Source organism: Lepisosteus oculatus, chromosome 28, assembly GCF_040954835.1.
Source record: "Lepisosteus oculatus isolate fLepOcu1 chromosome 28, fLepOcu1.hap2, whole genome shotgun sequence".
In the NCBI taxonomy this organism is placed as follows: Eukaryota; Metazoa; Chordata; class Actinopteri; order Semionotiformes; family Lepisosteidae; genus Lepisosteus; species Lepisosteus oculatus.
The window spans coordinates 4,326,893-4,346,516 of record NC_090723.1 but is presented as its reverse complement, the minus strand read 5'-3'; the positions used below and the strand labels follow the sequence as shown (position 1 = coordinate 4,346,516).

General features: G+C 42.7%; 3 protein-coding genes across 3 annotated transcripts in view; 1 reads left to right on the top strand and 2 right to left on the bottom strand.

Moving 5' to 3' along the window:
- LOC102692505 (serine/threonine-protein kinase WNK4) overlaps positions 1-1,762 on the bottom strand; it is a 68,949-nt gene extending 67,187 nt beyond the window's left edge. Inside the window, exon 1 of the mRNA XM_069185731.1 lies at positions 472-1,762. Within this exon, the coding sequence (XP_069041832.1) occupies positions 472-1,113 (642 nt within the window). The 5' untranslated portion in view covers positions 1,114-1,762. The remainder of the gene's footprint in view (positions 1-471) is intronic.
- A 4,468-nt stretch (positions 1,763-6,230) lies between these two features.
- Positions 6,231-13,167, bottom strand: vps25 (vacuolar protein sorting 25 homolog). The gene is made up of 6 exons (XM_006638132.3): positions 13,032-13,167; positions 12,455-12,600; positions 11,814-11,867; positions 10,761-10,849; positions 7,866-7,941; positions 6,231-6,970 (listed from the first exon to the last, which is right to left on the bottom strand). The coding sequence occupies exons 1-6, from the start codon at positions 13,076-13,078 to the stop codon at positions 6,858-6,860; spliced, it is 525 nt and encodes a 174-aa protein (XP_006638195.2). The 5' UTR covers positions 13,079-13,167; the 3' UTR covers positions 6,231-6,857.
- A 2-nt stretch (positions 13,168-13,169) lies between these two features.
- Positions 13,170-17,673, top strand: cntd1 (cyclin N-terminal domain containing 1). Its single transcript, XM_015361992.2, has 7 exons — positions 13,170-13,599; positions 13,794-13,869; positions 14,270-14,423; positions 15,219-15,381; positions 15,597-15,741; positions 16,034-16,130; positions 16,831-17,673. Exons 1-7 carry the CDS (start codon positions 13,398-13,400, stop codon positions 16,963-16,965), a joined length of 972 nt encoding a protein of 323 aa, XP_015217478.2. The 5' UTR covers positions 13,170-13,397; the 3' UTR covers positions 16,966-17,673.
- Positions 17,674-19,624: the final 1,951 nt, after the last annotated feature.

The following is a 19,624-nucleotide window of genomic DNA, read 5'->3' as shown; positions in this document are numbered from 1 at the left end:
TTTTTAACAGCATCCCCACTCATGAAAGGCTGCTGTTCCAAAAGGCATATTGGATACATACTGTAGGTACCTGTAATAATAAATATTTGTGGCAGCAGAGGTTGCAGAATTGGTTAGGGTTAGATCTGGGGTATGAGTAAGGGACAGCTCATCGCCAGCACTTTCATGTGTTTTGGAGAAATGCTATGCGTGGCACCTCTTTGAAAGTGGTTGCATGAGACCGCATTCAGAGAGGCCGAACTTAATTAAAGCACCGCGATTCCGTGCTTCAGTGGAGCGCAAAGCAGCGCAATTGAGAAACCCAGACGAGTTCTAAACTTTGGAAAACACGTTCTCTCACAAGTTACACACACATACGTGCTCTACAAACACAAAGCTCCGGGATGTGGTAACAGCGCGGGGCTTTTCAACCCGCAATAAAAGCAGTATCACCTCTGGAGTGAAACACACCTCTCTCATCGTCCCTCTTACCTGCAGCTCGCACCACGCCACCTCCACCGTCGTCTCGGTATCCAGACCCTTGTACACCGTCTTGAAAGACCCCCTTCCGATTTCAATGTTGAATTTGAGGTACCTGCCGTCGGGGGAGGTGGCCACCGCTTTGGTCTCGATCTCCTCTTTCTCCTCTTGCTCCCACCTGCTCTCGGAGGCCGCCCGCGACAGAGCCGCCTTCTGCTGTTTGATTTGGGCGCCCTCGTCCTCCGAGTCCGAGCTGGCGTCCAGAGTGCGGGACGGCGCCGGGACAGCCCAGCCGCCTGCCGGCGGCGCGTCGTCCGCGCTCGGGGTGTCCGCGCCGGGCGCCGCGCTGGACTCGGTGGCAGGTGAGGGTGGACCGGGCAGCGGCGAGTCCGCTTTTACTTCTTCCGTCACGGTCCTCTCCGATAAGATGTTCTCGGAGGACCAAGACAGGGGCTTGGAGAGTGAGCCGTCGAAAAGTAGGGGCTCCAGCTCCATGCCGTTTTTCTTATTGAAGCGGTACGAGTTTCTTCTCGAATTTCCCGAGTGCCTCCGTCGCCTCGGCGGCACCCGGCTGGGCAGACACGAGTCGTCGTCCAGAACTGCAGTAAGATTTGGGAAACCGCAGCCAGCCAGGTCGACCTCAGCCTGGGACATGGTTGAAGTTTCTTCTTGAATGGCTGTTATGACCTTTCTGGCCCCGGCCGAAAAACAAAATTATACCTGGAAGGGACCTCTACACGAGACCATGGCACAGAACGGCGCAGCAGCCGGCGGAGATGAAGTTGGAGCGAATTAAGTATCCAGAAGGTGAGCCTTAATGCAGCCTTAGCGCTTCGGCTGCCTCGACCCCCGTCTTTGCTAGCAAAACGTCCGCTCAGTGTTTTTCGAGGCCGCAACAACAACAACAATTATTTTTAGATTGGTTGTCACAAACATAAACAGAGGAGAGAGGGAGAGAGAAAAAAAAACACACACACAAAGTGGTCCCGCCGATATATTCCTTCGTTGTTGTTAAAAAAAATATAAATAAAACGAACAAGGCAACTCCGCAATTTTAATTTTCACTTTAAAAAAAGTAGAAAACACCTTCGCGGTATACACCCAGCGCACGGATCTGGTCCGAAGTCTGGTGGAAAGCGTCTTTGTAAACATCCAAGAAACAGAAGTGCTTCTGTCACGACATCTCAGAAAACACGCGTTTGCAGCCGCGCAGTCCCCAGCCAAGTGGTGCGCTGTGCACGTCTGCAGGCGCCAGGAGCCTTTTAAAGAGCGCACAGACGCTTTGCCGATATCAACAGAAAGCAGGCGGCTCCTAGCACTGGCTGGACACCCGCACGGCTCCTCCTCCGCTGCCAGACCAAAACACCTTGCTTGGGCGAAAACGTGCGAACTACAGCGCCTAGAATCGGAGACCCGGTGCGCAGCCCGCCGTCTTGTGGGATCGGTATCTGCTTTCTAACACGAATCTTCTTCTGCCATTGCTGTTCAAGTTACTATTATCATATTCACTTTTTGAATGGATTTTGGAGAAGGCTACCCGGCGTCATCCAATTATTTTTTTTTTAGAAAAAGGGCTACACGGGCGATTTTTTTTAAAAGGCGCAGACACACAGTCCTATTGGTTTTCATTAGCGCAGCCCTTAAAACCAGAACCTTCCGACTTGTTTATCTCGTTGTTTTTCATCCCGTTTCTGCGCGACTGCTAACACATGATATATGGTGTCACGACGAGCGTATCGCGTTTTTTTTTTCTTTCGTGTGCTTCTATCAAAACGGGCCGATAAACATCGATGAAAAAACATCAGGTCAGCGCTTGCGAGAGCACTCGTGGGGACAGGGTCTTTATATAAACCTGGCGTGTGGCAATAACAAGTTACAAACAAATGGGCATTTTCTCATCACAGCTGTTCTTCACGTTCATGGCAGTTCAGGGTGTTCTTACTTACACTAGGTGGTGTTCTTCGGACCACTCAAGTACAAGCTTTCCAAATATTTATCAATGGGCTCCCAAGTGAATGTTATTCCTGATTCTCTTCAATCTGGTCGTTTCCAGTCCTATGTTCCAGCTATGCATTTTTCAAAACATTCAACTTGTACCATGCAAACATATTCTGTGTTAGTGGACTTAAGTCAAATTATTCAGGTGCTCCTTCCTTAAGAACAGATGGTTACAGATGAGAGGAGACCATTTGTCCCATTTCACTCATTTGAAAGTAGTTTATTGATCCACAGGATCTCATCCAGCTGTTTTGTGAAAGACGCTATTTCAACAGCTTGGCTGAAGAGCTTGTTCCACACTCCCACAACCCTCTGTGTAAAGGAGTACTTCCTGTTTTTGTTTTGATTGCACATCCCCTCTGACTGAAACAGAAGCGGAGGTAATTAACAGTGTAACAGTGTAATTAATAGTGTAAGTGCATTGTGTGAATATGAAAGGCCTGTGGCCAGCATAGTACCTCTGTGTTTTATTTAAAAGAAATACTTAAACCAGAGCACAAATACCCCAGATAACCCAGACAGTGGAAATTGCTGTGGAGATAATGAAACTGGACACCAGGGCCGTAATTAAGCTGTTCTTAAGTGCCTGTCACGATTGCCCTGACACAATGAAAGTTCGCTGGCCGTGTGCCACGCACCACAGCAAGACAAAGTGTAGGGCACAGATCTGCCTGGCTGGACGAAGTTGCGGTAAATGGCACAGAGGGCATTGCTGTCTGATAAAAGTATTGGTTTAAGGCAATTACTGAAATGTGCCATGCAGACTGCACATTGTAAGGCACAAGAACTCCCATAAATCAGTCTCTTCTGTTGTTTTCTTCCGGCTAGATTCTTGAATAACTGAATCAAACTGTTTACTTGATATGAATCAGAGATTTCATTTCAAGAAATGATGGGGGGGAGGGCTGCCTCCTGCTCTAGATCAAGATGTGGAACTGGGGTACCCTTTGTAATAATTTAAGTCCTCCTGGTTTGCCCCATTGCGACTTGTGTTGGGGCAGAGTGTGCCGTCTACAATATCACGTGCTCCATTGCCAAAAGTGTTTTTTGGAAGATGGAGCAAATTGGAATGTTGGGGCTTGTCTTCTCTTACACTTTGCTACAGTAAGACATTTTGACACCCCCAATGGGCTTAGGGGGACAAAGTATCCCATATACCCCCCCCATAAATGATGTCCCCTAGTTAGAATGATCTTTTCCAGCTAAGTAGCTAGGGATGACCTAAAAGAGACCTAGAAAGCTTGCAGGACTCTAAAGTGATAACCACGTGGTGCACTGGCCCACTGCAATCCGAATGACGTCAGCCCCAGCTCCTTCATTCCAGCTCACTGCCAAGCTGGGTGTCCAATATCAGCTTTTTAAAACACTGGCCTCCTGTTCTCCGGGCACTGTGTGACAATGTGCAAGTCACTACACCTGGGAGCTCAGCCAGTGCAGGTTGCAGTGCGAGTGCTGCGCCTGATTCTGGACTGTGGGGCAGGCACTTGGCTTGCTGAGTAACCCTCAGCTTCAAAGGGACAATCCCTCTTCCAGTCTCCCCCCTTGTCTGTTCTGCATGCAGCTCGGTAACTCTCTCATATTTCTCCAACACATAACCAGCGTACCGGAAGGAGCATTGTCCATCAAACTGAACGGGACATTAACAGTGATGAAAAATGATCATTATAAACTGACGCAGGATAGAGGGCATCATAAAAAAAGCAGAAGAGTAAATCCTACGTAATTACAGAATCAAGGACAAACCATAAAATGTGCTACAAGCACGTGGAACACTTAAGTTCTGTGCTCGTCAGATAGAACTCGTGTTCTTAAGAAGGTGAAAATATGCAGCACTGCAGAGGCAACATTCAGTTCCAGGGAGCTGGGAGAGCAGAAAAGTTTGGTTATCTCCGGGGAAATGCACTGAGCTCCACCTGTGGCATCGGAGACCTCCGGGTTATCAGTGAGAGCACATGGGCAGGGAAGGCCGGGCTGGGGCCCTGCCCTGAACAGCGCACGTGACTTCTCTCTCGGTTCAGAGAGAACGAGTCCTCCTCAGAAAACAAGAAAACAACTGCGAAAAGCAGGCCAGAATAATCAGCGCTCCAATCTTATACTGTCTCTTTGCAATTGCAGTTTGCTTAATCTGTGTTTTCCTGCAATTTGGCTCACTTATACTGTTGTTGTCCTTCCCTTACTGGTCGTTCTCTGCTGTTCTGCTCAGACTGCTGTTTGCCTGGCTGAAAAAAAAAACAACCACCTCTACATCTTCAGCTTCCTGAATTCTTGTGGGAGAAAGAGGGGGATTAATTTATGAGTTTAGTGTTACACTAATCCATCCTATTTAAGCGTTAATGTTTCACCAAGTTACTACTTACGTCATGAAACATCCAGAATGCATTACTGAGCTCGTTGAAAATGTTTTTTCTCAGAAGTTATGGTATATTCTGTGAGCGCAGAGACTAAGAAAAAGTGTTTTTTGAAGGATTTTCTTAATTCTTGATGAAAACAATGTTAAAATGGTAGCAAACAAAATTTTAATCCGTGACCCTTTCATATAAGTGTGATATTAACAAAATCTGATTTACAATGACCGTATTTGATCTAGATAATTTGTCACAGAAAAAATAAACATAACATTTGAAACATTATGTTAGGGCCAGGTCATTTTCTCAACTACATAGAAGCTAGTGATGTGATATATTTTAATTACACCTTTTTTGCAGTTTCAGATGTTTAAGATTACAATACAAAGGTGCCGTGGTTTCCAGCACAGCTATTTCCCGAGTGTTAAGAGACGGATTTAAGTTTTTTTTTGCCGTTTTATGCTTTGGCAGTATTATTCTACGCATTTTATACAAATTCGAGTTGGGATCTGCGTCAGTGTGCGGCGACTGCAAAGGAAGAAACAGGCTAATTTCACAATGAAAAGTAGGAAGACGAAACAGCGTTTCTTCCGTAAACTATCTGAGATAAGTTCATGCACAGTATTTGTTTTAGATTTCCAATGGGCAAAAAACAAAACATATAAACACCTGATAAAATATATACGCTAAAATGATCCTATGACATTATGTAGATAACCGATAACTTTATTACATACGTGTATACCTAAACACCCTGTATTTGAAACTCTTTGAGGATTCACTAATTTATTAGGTTTAATCATTATTGTTTTGCAAACAGTTTGACATTTAGCTTTTTTTTAATCTTTCCTGGGCACGCTCCCATCCAACATAATGCTGCTTCTAGCAGACGTTTGGGTGCCGTCAAGCCCAGGCCTGCCCGTCTCCGGCCTCCAGCGCCCGAGTCCCGATGTTGTCCCCCCCGTCCCACCACCCCACCTGCGACCGCGCAGCAGCTCCCCCTGCGGGGGGTTCACACTGCTCAGGCCTTTACAGCCGTCCCCTCAGCCCGCCGCCCGGGGCTAAGCCAATAAGTCAACCTAATTACGCCTTCATTCCGCCTTAATTAGCGGATGACCGACCTAAAGAAAGGAGATTAAGACGGACACAAATATTCGCATCTTCAGTCATAGCAGTGCTGGCATCTTCTGACAGGACAGGTTACTGTAGGTGTCCCGAGACTGGGAGGGTACAATTTCTTATTTTAACAGTTCCCCCCCCCCCCCCGGAATCTTTTGCCAGATTTCAATGTACTCCTTCGTCAAGATAGTGCGACTGCTCGGCCGAATCCAACTAAACATGGTGAACTCCAGCCACCTGGTGGACATTGTTGTGTTTGCAGGTGTTTTTATTGAAAAACAAGCCGTGTACCTTGGTACCACACAGAAATCCAAGTTGGATGTCGTTTCAGTTTATTTTACAGTAACCCAGCAATATAAAAGGCAGTCAAATACAGAGCAAATGGCTACAAGATTTTGACAGGAAGATCCAGCGATATGTACAATGGCTACCTCCTTGCTTATAATGCTTGTACAATAAAGCTGCATGCTCCCCATCTCCAGCTTTTTCCAGTAAGGAACCCCAAATCCTAAAGATCTTCCACAAGCCAAGGATGGAAAACTGTTTTCCAGACGTCTGTTGTTTGCTGAGAAATTCTTTATTGCAAGAAGTATTGCACTGGACCTGACGGGTATTTATCCTCGTCAGTCACTAAACAGAAGTTAATCACTGTAAAAAAAAAAGAAAATAAAAAACAGTGGAAAAATATTCTGGAAAAGAGTGGAGCAAGGAGAGCCTGCTTGAAGGAGGAGCGCTTTACAATTTTGATTCACCCACCCCACCCCCAAAATCTAAAGAGGAAAAGCCTCCCCCCAGAATAAGGGGACTTTTCCTGCGGTCTACAACACAAGGAGCCCAGGCTTCGTGCCTCCCGACGGAACACGGACCGGCCCGGCGGGTAGCACAGCGCGCCGGCCCGATATCTGCACAGTCTCCGCCGCAACAGCGCCGTGTCCTTCAGAAGAACTTCACCCCTTTCCCGTCATTCATGGTGATGATCTCCGCCTTGCCTTCCGTCTGCAGAGCCTGCAAGGACCTGAGCAGCAGCCAGTCCTCCAGCCCGTGGAACTCTGGGGCACAGGAAGAACAGCAGTCTGAGTCACAGGGTACCTGGCCGTCACTCCTCACGCCTACAGCATCTCTAGCAAGTGTTATCAGCACTGGAACGGTACAAGCTGAATGCCAGCTTACGCCTTCATGCTATAAAGAGCTCAACAAAAATAAGCGCAAGGCAAATCAAAACTTGAGGTCTTTTTTTGCAGGGCCCTGTATTGTACAGAAAGGTTTTTTCCCCAATTATGAGCACAAGCTGTATATCCTTTACAAAGAGTCATGACCATGGTCTGCCAATATAGAGGAGGTATTGCAATTGTTACTCTTGTAGAATGTTCAAGTGAGTAAAGAATAAGTATCAAGAATATCTTGTGTATGTAAAACTTAAAATAGACACAAGGATTCAGTAACAATATTAAAAATGTTTGTTAAATAGTTAAGTCAACGTTAAACGGTTTTCTGTTAACAGGAAGGTTGCACTTCCAAACATAGAGCTTGATTTCATCACAAGAGATATCAGTACTGGTCAGAATTGAACAAAATAACCAATAACACAGAGGTTATTAAACAGTCGGAATGAGGCAAGCAATACTCATAAAATAGCAATGATGACCCAGAATACTGAGGAACTTTGACAAAATACTCCACTGCTTTTATATTAGTTATGTTAAGCGACAGAATTATTTATTTACTATTTATAAGATGCACATTATTTCGGCTGTACATAAATAGACACTAATAAATTATCAGTCAGTCAAAGTAACAGGTCTATCTGAAATTCAAAAAGAAACATTTTAATTATGATAAAATACACAAAGGCATGTTAATGGCATAATATTCTGAGTGTTAGGTTCCCTTTATCTTCAACACTGAGACCCAAATATACACATCCTAAAGCACACAGACAAGTACCTTCGCTTTCTGTGTCATCTCCATTGGACAGCTCGTACAGTGTGAACACAGAGTTCATCATGCCGTTTTTGGAAACCTTAAAAAGAAATATTTTTTATTATTTAATGTTCAGGCACATTGTGCCTCCCTAATAAACAGTGTATAAAAAGTGCGAGTAGCTGGCTGCGTCAGCATGCATGGGCTGCAAAGAAACAGGTCTCCACACCTGAAGGAGGATCCACAGACAAAACTGTGCTCCTTGTATACCTTTACCTATACAATGAGTGTCTGCCTAAAAAAATACCTTGTTTTCTCAGTTCCTAAAAAATAAACAGAAGCGGGACAGGATCTCAGAGGTTCAGAAGCTGTCTGGGTCAATCCACTAACCAGCCATAAGCGGAAATCACCTGCATCGTTCCACTGCACGTTAGTGAGCTCAAGCCGCCCAGCGGTTACCATACAAACAGCGACCCCTAGTGGCACTTGCTGGGAGTAACCTGCTTTACTCCTCAGGCCAGCGACCCTCTCTCCTGTATGACGACATCGGTGCTTGCAGAATGTCAAAAGATGAATGACTCTGACAGATGTGTCAGAGGAGTGACCACGCAGGTTCCCTACACGCATTCTAGCTGTAAACCAAGCCGATTAATGATGGGTGATTCAAGTTTTTTTTTCCTGGCCGATCGAGCCAGTTGTTTTTGACATGCTGCAAGCTTGGCAGGGCCATGCAGGAGCTTCGCTGCCGACTGAAGGAGAGCTGCGTCTCTCACTGGAATCACTCAGGGCTCCAGAGGAGCCCCAGGGGTCACCATTTTGATCGGGCACCAAGGAAGCCCTGGCTGGCTAATCCCAGCAACACTGAGCCAACAGTGTTTCACTGCTCGGAGAGCCAGTGACCGCGGGCCAGCGCCATGAGCCAGGCTGGAGCGTCAAACGACCCGCTCCTACAGCTCCACATGTGAGCGGCCAGGCTGAACCGCTGGTCAACCCCACATCTGAAAAACAAAACTGACGCCAAACTGAAGAACAGGCTAGTGAACGGAGCCCCTTAAAAAGATGGCCCATTCCCATGGGTAAGATACCAATAGTGATGAAGCAAAGGCACAGGCGCCCTGGTTAGGAGGACTAAGAGGGCCCTGGAGGCTATCTTGGACAGTGTTGGGGTTAATGATTATGATGAAGCCCAAAATCACTTGTTCACTACAGCTTTATACATTTTATATGACTAAATCAAACTCCATGACTGAAATGTGACTATAGCATATCTAATAGACATTTAAGTCGATGTGCCTAAAACTATGACTATATCATAAATCAAAGTCTAAGTTTACACTGGTTGTGGTACTCACATGACGGCAAGCACTTCACTGCTGAAGTCATGTCTGTGAGGCCTGACACGCTTAACACACCAAATCCAGGACAAATTGTTAGAGACTGAATTATAGTGAGCTCTCCACTTAAAAACACTTCAAGCAAACAATCTGGTTGCACTGCACCAGTAAAGACGATTTAAGAAAATATGCAAAGCTTAGCACTTACTTTCAATATAAACTCACATCATTCCTGTTTGTAATTCCCTCACAGTCGGCATTGTTAAATCAGAATTGTTAGACATACAAAACCTCAGCTGTAAGAGCATTAGTTCTGTACCAAAAACAGCACAGCTGTAATGAATCAAGACTCACACACAAAATTGGCTTTCCTCGTTTTAGTAATTTGCAAACCCATGTTAAGGTTTATTATGCTGATCACCACACTTTAGGGACTAAAGAGATCAATCGCAAATTTTAAATTCTTGCTGGAGCAAACCCATGTGGTAACAATTAGGACGTTTGAGGTCACTGTAACAGCATTCATGCCTTTTTTAATCAGTGCTGGATTATTCTTCCCACCTTAGCTCCAACCAAACTGAACTTTTTACAGTACATAGCAGTAAACACCCACTTCGTCACTTGAGTCAATAATTCCTGGACAGTATACTCTAATAGCTGTAACTGTCGGCAAATTTGAATCTGTTTATGGATTTCGCATTTTTGGAGACACATAAACAGCCTGAAAGGGTACCTGCAACTAAAGCTAAATTCAACTGTTTTCCTTGGGGAAAGGATCATTGCGGAATTGTCCTCAATTACACCTATTACAAAAATTACACTTAACTCGTATTACTGTATTATTTTTAAGATATAGTGACTTGAGATCTTAAACTATGTAATGAGCTATTGCCTGAGGGTTTTCCTACAAACAAGAAGTCACATTCCACTGTGTGACTGTGTCTGCTAAGCACAAACCCTGTTTTTATTCCAAATTTAGCCTCTCTTTTAAAAAAAAGTCATCATTAAATGGGAGACACACACAGTTACTGTATTTATGTCACTTTCTTTTAAAAGAGTTTTTATATATACGTGATAAAAAGGTGGAGCAATTTTATCTATTGACATTTAAAAGCCAATCAACAATGTCAGAACCTGCACAACCACGGATAGTGTTCTGGCCCAAAAATACTCAAAACCAAGGACAGCATATTGGGGAAAAGGTGATAACTATATTCAATCAAAATCTTTCATTTTTTGCAAAATGCATGATTATCAACCATTTTCTGATTTAGAAATTGGGGGGAAAAAATACCTGATACTTTTGAACTTGTGCCTATGAGCCTAGGGGGATAAGTAGTGTTCTGCCAGCAGGAACATTTCTATACTGAGCAAAAACAAAAAAATGCCACGCACACCTATACAAATATACATGTCTCAGCTCACGCAGTGTGTGAACACCTCCTTACACACGGAGGTAAATGAAGTCATACACAGATATGCATTATGAACACATACACACTGAAGCATGTACAAAAACGTGTTTTTGCACACCGATGTGTTCATAAATAAATCAACAGGCAGAGTTCAGGGGAACGCTCCTTACCCACTGATATATGAGTTTGCCCCACTCCTCTGGCCTTCTCCACATGATCAAGCACCGAGCTTTGTTTTTGTCCATCCACTCCAAATTCCCTGTATTCCACAAGAAGAGGTCACCATTCTGAGACAATGGAAATGGAAATCTGCAGCCTTCTTTGGAATGGCTTATTATAAAGGACATGCCCTCTTACGATACACGCAGGGCCACAGGAAAAGCAGATGTGAAAGTCCTATCCTTTGACCTCTTAAGAACTAAAGTGTGTCAAATGCATGCTAGCCCTGTACAAAATACAAAAGAAAAGGTTTTTGCCCTTTTGTAGAGTAAATCAGCCTAGACATACTGTATTTACTTTATCCTGTTCGAACTGCATATCAATGGGCAGCTGCAAATATGGGTATTTTTAAAATTTGGAATCTCCAATTCTTTTTATATTTAATATTGTATCAGCCTGAAACTGTGTATTGTTATTTTCACACTTGGATCACTGGCACCACTTGGCAGTATGGAGCATGCTCTCATTCAACGTGCCTACTGGCACGCTCACAGACACTGGAGCAGTGCACTGTGGGATATCCAGTATTCCCACGAACTCAAGTCCAACAGCCTGGAGAGCCCTGGTCACAGGCGATTTTTAACACAGTCCAAAGCAGAAATAGAAATGCCTAAACTGGAAGTCTTAGCCCACTGATCTAATAGTTTTACAGAACTAACCTTTTTGGTTTAAATAGTTGAGTTTTAGGCCATCAACGGGCCAGAGGATTAGTTCAGCACAACAGCTAGACTAATCACCAAAAAGACCCCTGCTAAAAAACCATGGTCAAACATGAAATTGTTTGCTGAATAAAAATAGTTTTATGACAGGGGCACTACAAAGAGTAATAACTGTACATTGGTGCAAAATGTGCATCTTGACACCTTTTTTCCTCTTGAACAGAGAGCACTAATGAAGGGACTGAACCTTTTACCACACCAAAACATGTCTGATCTCCGATTACTAACTGAGAGCTGAAATACAGCAGAGACATTTTAAATAGGGGAAAACAGAAACATAGAAACCTTTTTTTCTCAGTTCTTCAAAAATGACTTGAATGGCTTCTGTGGAAAGCTTCCCTGAAATTCAGGTTAAGGCTTTGTTAACAGTACAGAAAACTGTGAAACGTTTCATATCTGTAGACTTCTCAAATTCAATATGCTAAATTGATTCGATTTTATAAATCAGTTGTATTCTACTGACAAAGATAGCAGGACTAGAACATGCCAACCTCAGTTATGACTACTTTAATATTATCACTGTAAACTAAAACAGTGACATAACAGCAAATATCCCTGCATCCAAAATACAGAGATGTTGCATTTTTACTTGATGCAAAGTACAATAACCACAATACAATAATACTTATTTTTTTAAACTATAAATTATATAAACGCATTCTTTATAGATATATATGTTTTCATTTGTAAAGATCTGCAATCCGTCTTTAAGAATCAACAATTGCTATCACATGCTGGAACATTTCTGACAGGCAGTCAGAAATATGTAGCAAGAATAGCAATAACTAACTTTTTTAAATCAATGCGGTGATGCGGTGTCTAAGCTGAGCAAGATGCAGTCAGTGAACAGTATTGCAAAGTATCGCTCCCGTCGCTCTAACGCAATGTGTAAAGCAACTGCAAGGCAATCGCTCTGAGAAGGATACTCCCTGTGTTTTTGTTGTTGAACACCGGGCTTTCTTGCGCTTCCAAAACGTCCAATGTATAGAGTCTGTGATGTCGGCAGTAGGACAGCACCAAGGAGCTCCACGCTGCCAGCTGTTTCTGCCGTGTTTCAGCATTTGGCTGCAGTCTGTCATAGAATAAAAACGATTACTTTGTTGTACTGAGAGTCTTTTAAGTTTTTGCGACTATGTGCTCTGGGCTTTTCAATGAAAATGAGGGCGCCCTTCTATGGTATTTTAGAGCTTGCCAACGGAGACGGGTTTACTTTTCTTTATGCAGCAACATGAGCCGAGCTAGTAAAAAAAAAAACAGCTCGTAAGTCTGTTGCTGATGTAACTTGTGTAAGGAACAAGTCGCTCACTGTTTTCTTAAGTTTGTATCTGCCCTACTCACATCCTACTTCCCGGTCCAGCTCAGTCGCAGGAAGCGGAGATAAACGGCTTCAAAACCAGAGGAGCCACGAAACAATCTGACTACGGACCCCAGAACAACTGAATGCATCTGCCCACAGAGGACATTACACCACGGATGAGTAGACACAAAAAAAAATCAACTCACGTGAAAAAGGGAGGGAAGTTATACTGCCAAGGCCACTCAAAAGTCATGATTGAAATAATAGTGTAACCGGGAAGTCTTTATACCGCAGGAACGTTCCTCCTTTCCTCCCGGACTACAACAAGGGCCGGCACCGATAGTTCCGACCGGACCGGTGCTGCCCTCTAGTGTGGGATTTAACCGTGTGTTGTGAGCGCCACCTACTGCCAAATCTACGCAAAGCGATACAGTACTAATGTATTGTACATAAATTAACACTGGACTGACATCGTTAATAGTGATTTCCCATTCCTTTATTGCTTTTTTTTTATTATTTGACGTCCAGGATAGGGAAAACGCCTTCTCGTTAATAGCCATTTCCCATTTCGTATGATTCGTTTCCTAGCCGCGCCGGCGACGGCCACTGAGGCAATGAGCTCCTCGGTTTCGGATGTGTGTCGAGATATGTTGTTTGGTGCCGCCACCCACGACATCCTGGCAGATTTCTTGGTAAACCTTAACCGCAAAAACAAGGAACATTTACGAAATGTCTTGGGTCACAGTGGAAGTTTCAAAGAGAGAAAGCTTGTAGGTACGTCAGTTAAACGGTTCTTCCCTTGCCGGTCGCCATGTTGTCAATGTGAGAAAAGTCGACGAGGTTACAGGGTTTTTTAAATGCTGCGTAGCTGTCCAATATTTCTTCAAGAGCAACTGGTGTAATGGGACATTCACTCAGTCCACAAAATCAAATGACGGTTACTGATTTATCTTCTCCTGTTTTTTCAGAATACATATTTCTTGTGTGCCAAGAGTTAAGACTGGATCTTTTCACTGGATATCAAGCATTGGAAATACTGGAGCGGTAGGCAGACATTTGTTCATAAATAATTACATCAATAATTAGCACTCATTACTTTTCCTGTCGGAGTTTGGTGCAGGGGTAGGGTTAAAAATATAACCTGAATTCACTGCACTTTGGAAAAATGTGGAAAATGCAATCTAAAATACTTAATATTGTTTAAACTCCCTTCCCCATATTGTTGTTACAGTTTGTTAAATACAATAATGAATAATGCTTCCCCGTTTGTTATCACTGAAAACAAACACAGTTAATTCTATATTGGTCCACTTACATAGGGTCTGAATTACAGTGTCTTCAGTTTACACAGGTTCAACACACATTAAACACATTATTACAGTAACATCTGGTTCAGATATAGTGATGTTTTTTTCACACAGGCTGTTTTTTTTAATAATTCCAGGTACATGACGAAGCTCCTTGCAGGTCTATTGAGCATGCCTGCTCATGGCCGAGAAGAGTCCCTTGGCTCCATTCTTAGGAAGCTAAGAGAGAGATTCACACTCACCGTTTTCACCTCCATACAGCTGGCAAGCAAACTTGCGCTGCACTGCAGGGTTAGTGGATTTCCATTTCAAATAGCTAAACAACCTCCGAAAGGTCTAACAGATCACGGAACATTTTCATTAGTAAATATCATTACGGACAGACAGTATCAGCCTCCTGAACAGATGATAATAATTGCTTACACTTATATAGCGCTTTTCTGGACACTCCACTGAAAGCGCTTTACAGGTAATGGGGACTCCCCTCCACCACCACCACTGCGACGGCAGCCATAGTGCGCCAGAACGCTCACATCAGCTATCAGTGGGGAGGAGAACAGAGTGATGAAGCTTATTGATAGATGGGGATTATTAGGAGGCCATGATTGGTCAGGGCCAATGGGAAATTTGGCCAGGACGCCATTCTAAAATCAAAGTTCTGCTTTACCCTGCTTTCTATCATCATAAATGTGAAAGTATGTGTGGGTATCCAGGATTGCTGCATGGCGACCTACATCATAAGCACTATTATATCAATGACATATAACCCCAGTCCTCTGACTCCTGCAGGTCTCTGGTATTTCTGCTTGACACCTTGATCCTTCTTAAGGTGCCTCTAATGCAGGTCTTCCCCAGTGCTGTCTTGTGACAAATGTTGTCGTTTCTCAAACTGCTTTTGTGTCTTCATATGTTGAGTGACCCAAGAGCACCAAGGAGTGTTAATATACAAAGAACTTTTCATTTTTCTCCCTCCTGCCATTGTTTCCAGAGAAAATTGCCTGTGTTATACGAAAGGAAAAGAAGTTTAGCAAAGAGACTTAAAAATATATATCTTTTATTTTTAAGGCTTTTTTTTATATTTTACAGTTTATTGACAACAATACAGCTGTGAGATTTCTGCACCAGTTGGGATATAACTATACAAAAGAGGCTTTACTGGAATCAGAAATCCACATCCTGAAAACTCTGGATTTCTGCATAAACTTCCAAAATCCTCTCACATATGTTGAGGTCCTCATGGAAGTCCTGGGTGAGTGTTTCCATTTCAAGGGCAATAACACTAGCAAATAACCACTGTTTTCCAAAGCAGTTCTCTCCAGTGGAAGCTAGAGATTACTAACTTTACTTTTGAGATACCAGATACCACGCAAAAACATGTAAAGTCTCAACTCATTTTATGAAAAACGTTCAGCAGAACCCAGTGCAGAAAAACAAAGCCTGTCCATGTTTTTCCCCTGTTTACAGGATACAATGATTCCACAGTTCCCGTCCCACGCCTGTACACTATTTGTCAGCAAGTGCTACAGTTCGTATATCTCCAGAGAAATCTCATTTACGACCATCTGCTGGTGTCGGTCACGGAGAGTTTAAACCCCACCCAGGAGCAGAGGTGGGTGGCATTTCAGCGATGTCTCAATTAAAAACCGATTTTCTAGTCATGTTTTAAAAACTCTTATTCCACAGCTCCCAATGCCCTCTTCTCTGAGAAGAGAAGAATTTAGAAGTTTTAGCAGTGTTTCACACTATTTGAACACACACCTGCACTTATATGATCCCATTAGCCCATTTACAGTAATATGTTAATACAAAAGTCAGCTTTGTTAAGTTTTATCAAAATGCTAATCCTTTTCTCTATATTGCCTTATGTGGTGTGCCTTCATGAACATTGCTTGGAGGAGCAGGGCAAAGTTTGTGACAGTGAAGGAAGACTGCGTGCTCCTTGCAGCTGGTGTCATTGCTACAGGCGCCTTCATTCTGAGCTTCACCAGCTGGAGTCAGGTAATTCTATAGAGTCTATAGAGAAGCCCAATTCAAAAAAAGTTAAAAATCCCCGTACGCTACTTTTCATTCCAATTTCCTTTTCAGATTTCACCAATCGTAATCAATGCGTGATTCCATGCGGTTGCCTTCTCCCAGAATATTATCTGTTATGCTACACTATATAACCGCTTCAGCAAAAAGGAATTTCGTTAGATTTTCCAGACCTGCTGTACTGGAATTTTACAGATCAAGCAAAAATACAATTTTCAAAGGTGCAAGAAAACCAGCTCACTTAATTTTCATAATGTCTGAATATTTGCAATAACAGATCTACCTGTAACAAAAACAGGATTGTATAGGTTTGATAATGAAACTGCCTCTGGGAGAGCAGGTAAGTCCCAGAAAAATTAATTGTAGAATTTGCCAAAACAGGTTGAATAGATTTACATTTTCAGACACATAGTAATAGTAATTAAAAGCCAATTATATGTAATACAACTACATAAATTGCAATACTATATATGATAATCAAAGCAAAAACAGACAAGGCAGAGATGTGTATTGCTATTTCCATGTCCAAGGAAATACGCCTGAAAGATTGCAAGAATTCCCTCTGTTTGTCCCCCCTTCTTCTGTGGTGTACAGTAATGGACATCACAAAAGAAGTATACAATGTATGCAAATCTAAATAACGCGTCTTTGGGCTTTACATTTGCAGATTGTTGATGAGTTAAGCAGCATCACTGCCATTTCTGGACAGAGCATTGTAGATTTTGCATATGTGATACTGAAACAGATCAGGGGTAATGAAACTCCCACAGAATCCCTCTTCACGGAGAAGGAGGTACTTTGAAACATCTGCTTTACAAATCGATACAATGTCCGGGAACCAAAAAGAGCACTTTAAACACATCTGTATGTGCACTGTTTTGAACTTTTTTGGTTTCTGTAAATGTATCAATTGCTTGTGTGATATTTTAAAAATGTACAGACATTTCTAGTTCAGTAGAGCTCATGGCATATTGCAAATGGCTCTTACCCAATACATCACAGTGCACAGCTATTGAATATTGAATGAATATACAATGTATTGAATAAAGTTACCTTGTGAACTACATATTTAACCATGGCCCTTACCAGCCCAGTCTTTGCTTGTTCTTAATGTTAGTACAGTACATTGCTTTATGTCTTTATGTAATAGACTGCACCTTCATTCCTTGCAAAGCAACCTGAATCCAAATTTTCTATGCACTTTGGTCAGATGTTTAAACCTGGAAAAATATTTCCATCTGTCTTTATTCTCAGTTCAGTTAAGTGAAAGTGTTGTTTTAGTAAACGTGCAAAAACATGCTTTAATTTTTGAGTTGCAAATGTTTACAAAGGGCTGGGTTTTGTTAATTTTCCACTGAACTGGAAATCTGAATTGTTTCTTTTTTATGTTAGTTTTCTGAAAATTAATTTTAATGTGCTGTATGTAGTTATGTGTCTTTTAAATTTAAAAGAAGTGGTAGTTAATAAATCTAGAACAATGTTCTCAGAATATTTAGAATTCTATTTGTCTTGCACATTTCAAAATAAATATATTATTGCTACACCAATAACATTTCTTCTTGTATGTCAACTAGTTCAAGATCAGAGTTAAAAGGGCTTCATAAGATTAAATTAATATAATTATTTTTAAACAATATAATGATAAAAACTGCAGTTTGTTTATTTTGTGTGTAAGCAGAAGCTCCAGGGCTTTGGTTCAGATGAGTCTTTTCAGGGATTCGTGGTAAAGCTCCTGGTACAGCCTCCCTCTCTCAGTGCAGAACAAGCCGACAGCACCTGAAGCCTTTGTTGCCTTTCATTTCAAAAACAACATATCCACCTGTCCACCATGCTGATTACCCTGTGTACTGTAAGCAACGTGTTTTCTACATCACGGGAAAAATGCTGAACCTGTACTTGACCTTGTAGTATAAATGACTAATCCTTGAGAGCTGAAAAACTCAAAGATTTTATAGATATATTTAAATCATTAACTGGGCCTTAGAGTAATGTTGAATCTGGTCAATTTAAACTAATAATTAGTGCAATCAAGTTATTAGGAGCTCAGCAATAATGGGATCCAGGAGGCCCAGCGGTCTTTGAGAACTGGCATTGAGCAGTGATTAATAAACCAAGAAAAACTCTTAACCAGTGTCCTGTTAGGTCTGATGGTGGAAACTCCAGCCATACTGGATCACAGCAGCACGGTGGATTACCAGGAACAGTAAACTGCCTTTATGTTTAGTTCGTTGACATGTACGGAGCATCTAGCCTTAACTGATGCTCTGTCCTGGTTGTGTCCAGCCTTGTGCCTCGTTGCTTGCCAGGACAGGCTCCGGATCTTTCCCAACCCTGAATCTAAGCAGTTAGAAAAGGGATGGATGTAGATAGTGTAATACAGTTACAACTAGAACGAGTCTATTTACTTGATACTGTTAAATGACAAAATTCCAAATGAAAGGAATTTCTGTGACAAAGGAGTTTTATTTTTATAAAGTGCCATTAATATCAGCGCCACAAGATGCCCTTCCCTCTTTCGTTTTCCGCAGCTTGGTGAAAATAGTGCTGTCTTGCAGGCGTTTAAGACAGGAGAAAAGCCGGACTTTATTTCCCCACAGGGGGGTGAACATACACCAGGACGCCACTTTGTGAGGGGGCAGATAAAAATACACTGCATTTTAATCAAAACCCTAGCCATTGCCACGCTGTGGATTTACCTACATGGCATCTGCCCCCTGTGGTTTTCTGTAGTGCTTGTGGAAGGAGCTGGCTGGCAAGAGGGAACCTCAATTCACGAAGCCAGACGAGCTTTTCATACACACTGCTCCCCTCCTTCCAGGAGCAACTACCTATGACAGGAAATTGCAAAAACACCCCTTGTGCTAACAGGAGTGCAGTTATTACAAATTATTGGGCATACAGTAACTGCACTCCTGTTCTGGCTTTCTGGCCTCCTGTGGTGTGTACGTGTGGTTCACTGGGATTTAGGAGCATACTGCTGCTTCTCTGTACCTTCAGCCTCCTGATGTCAGTACTTCCACTGGTGTTGGGATTCGGAGACTCTTGCTGTAAGGTGGGAGATTTGCACTTTGTAGCATGATTCACCAATTCTCTAGAAAGATCAAAGCCACCTGCCTTGTGATATGGGAAGGGTTGCAAGTAGAGAGTCTGATGCTGCAGTTAATAGTACGCAGTGGATGAACAGGACTTGACATGGTCAAAGGAAATGCCAGGGGATTCATGCAGAGTATGTAGAGATTCAGGGACCAGCTGTGAGAGATACAGTAGCAGTTATTTCATGGCTAGGGATCAGTTTTGGAAACGTTTTCTTAGACTTTCACCTCTGAATTCCAAAGCGAAGACCGACCCTCCGCCTTGCTGCTAACTCCAGCTCCAAGCCCGTGACCCGTCACCGCGCGATGATATATTAGCCTCTTTTTCCATCCATCCATTTTCAAACTCATTCTCCCAGTCCAGGTTTT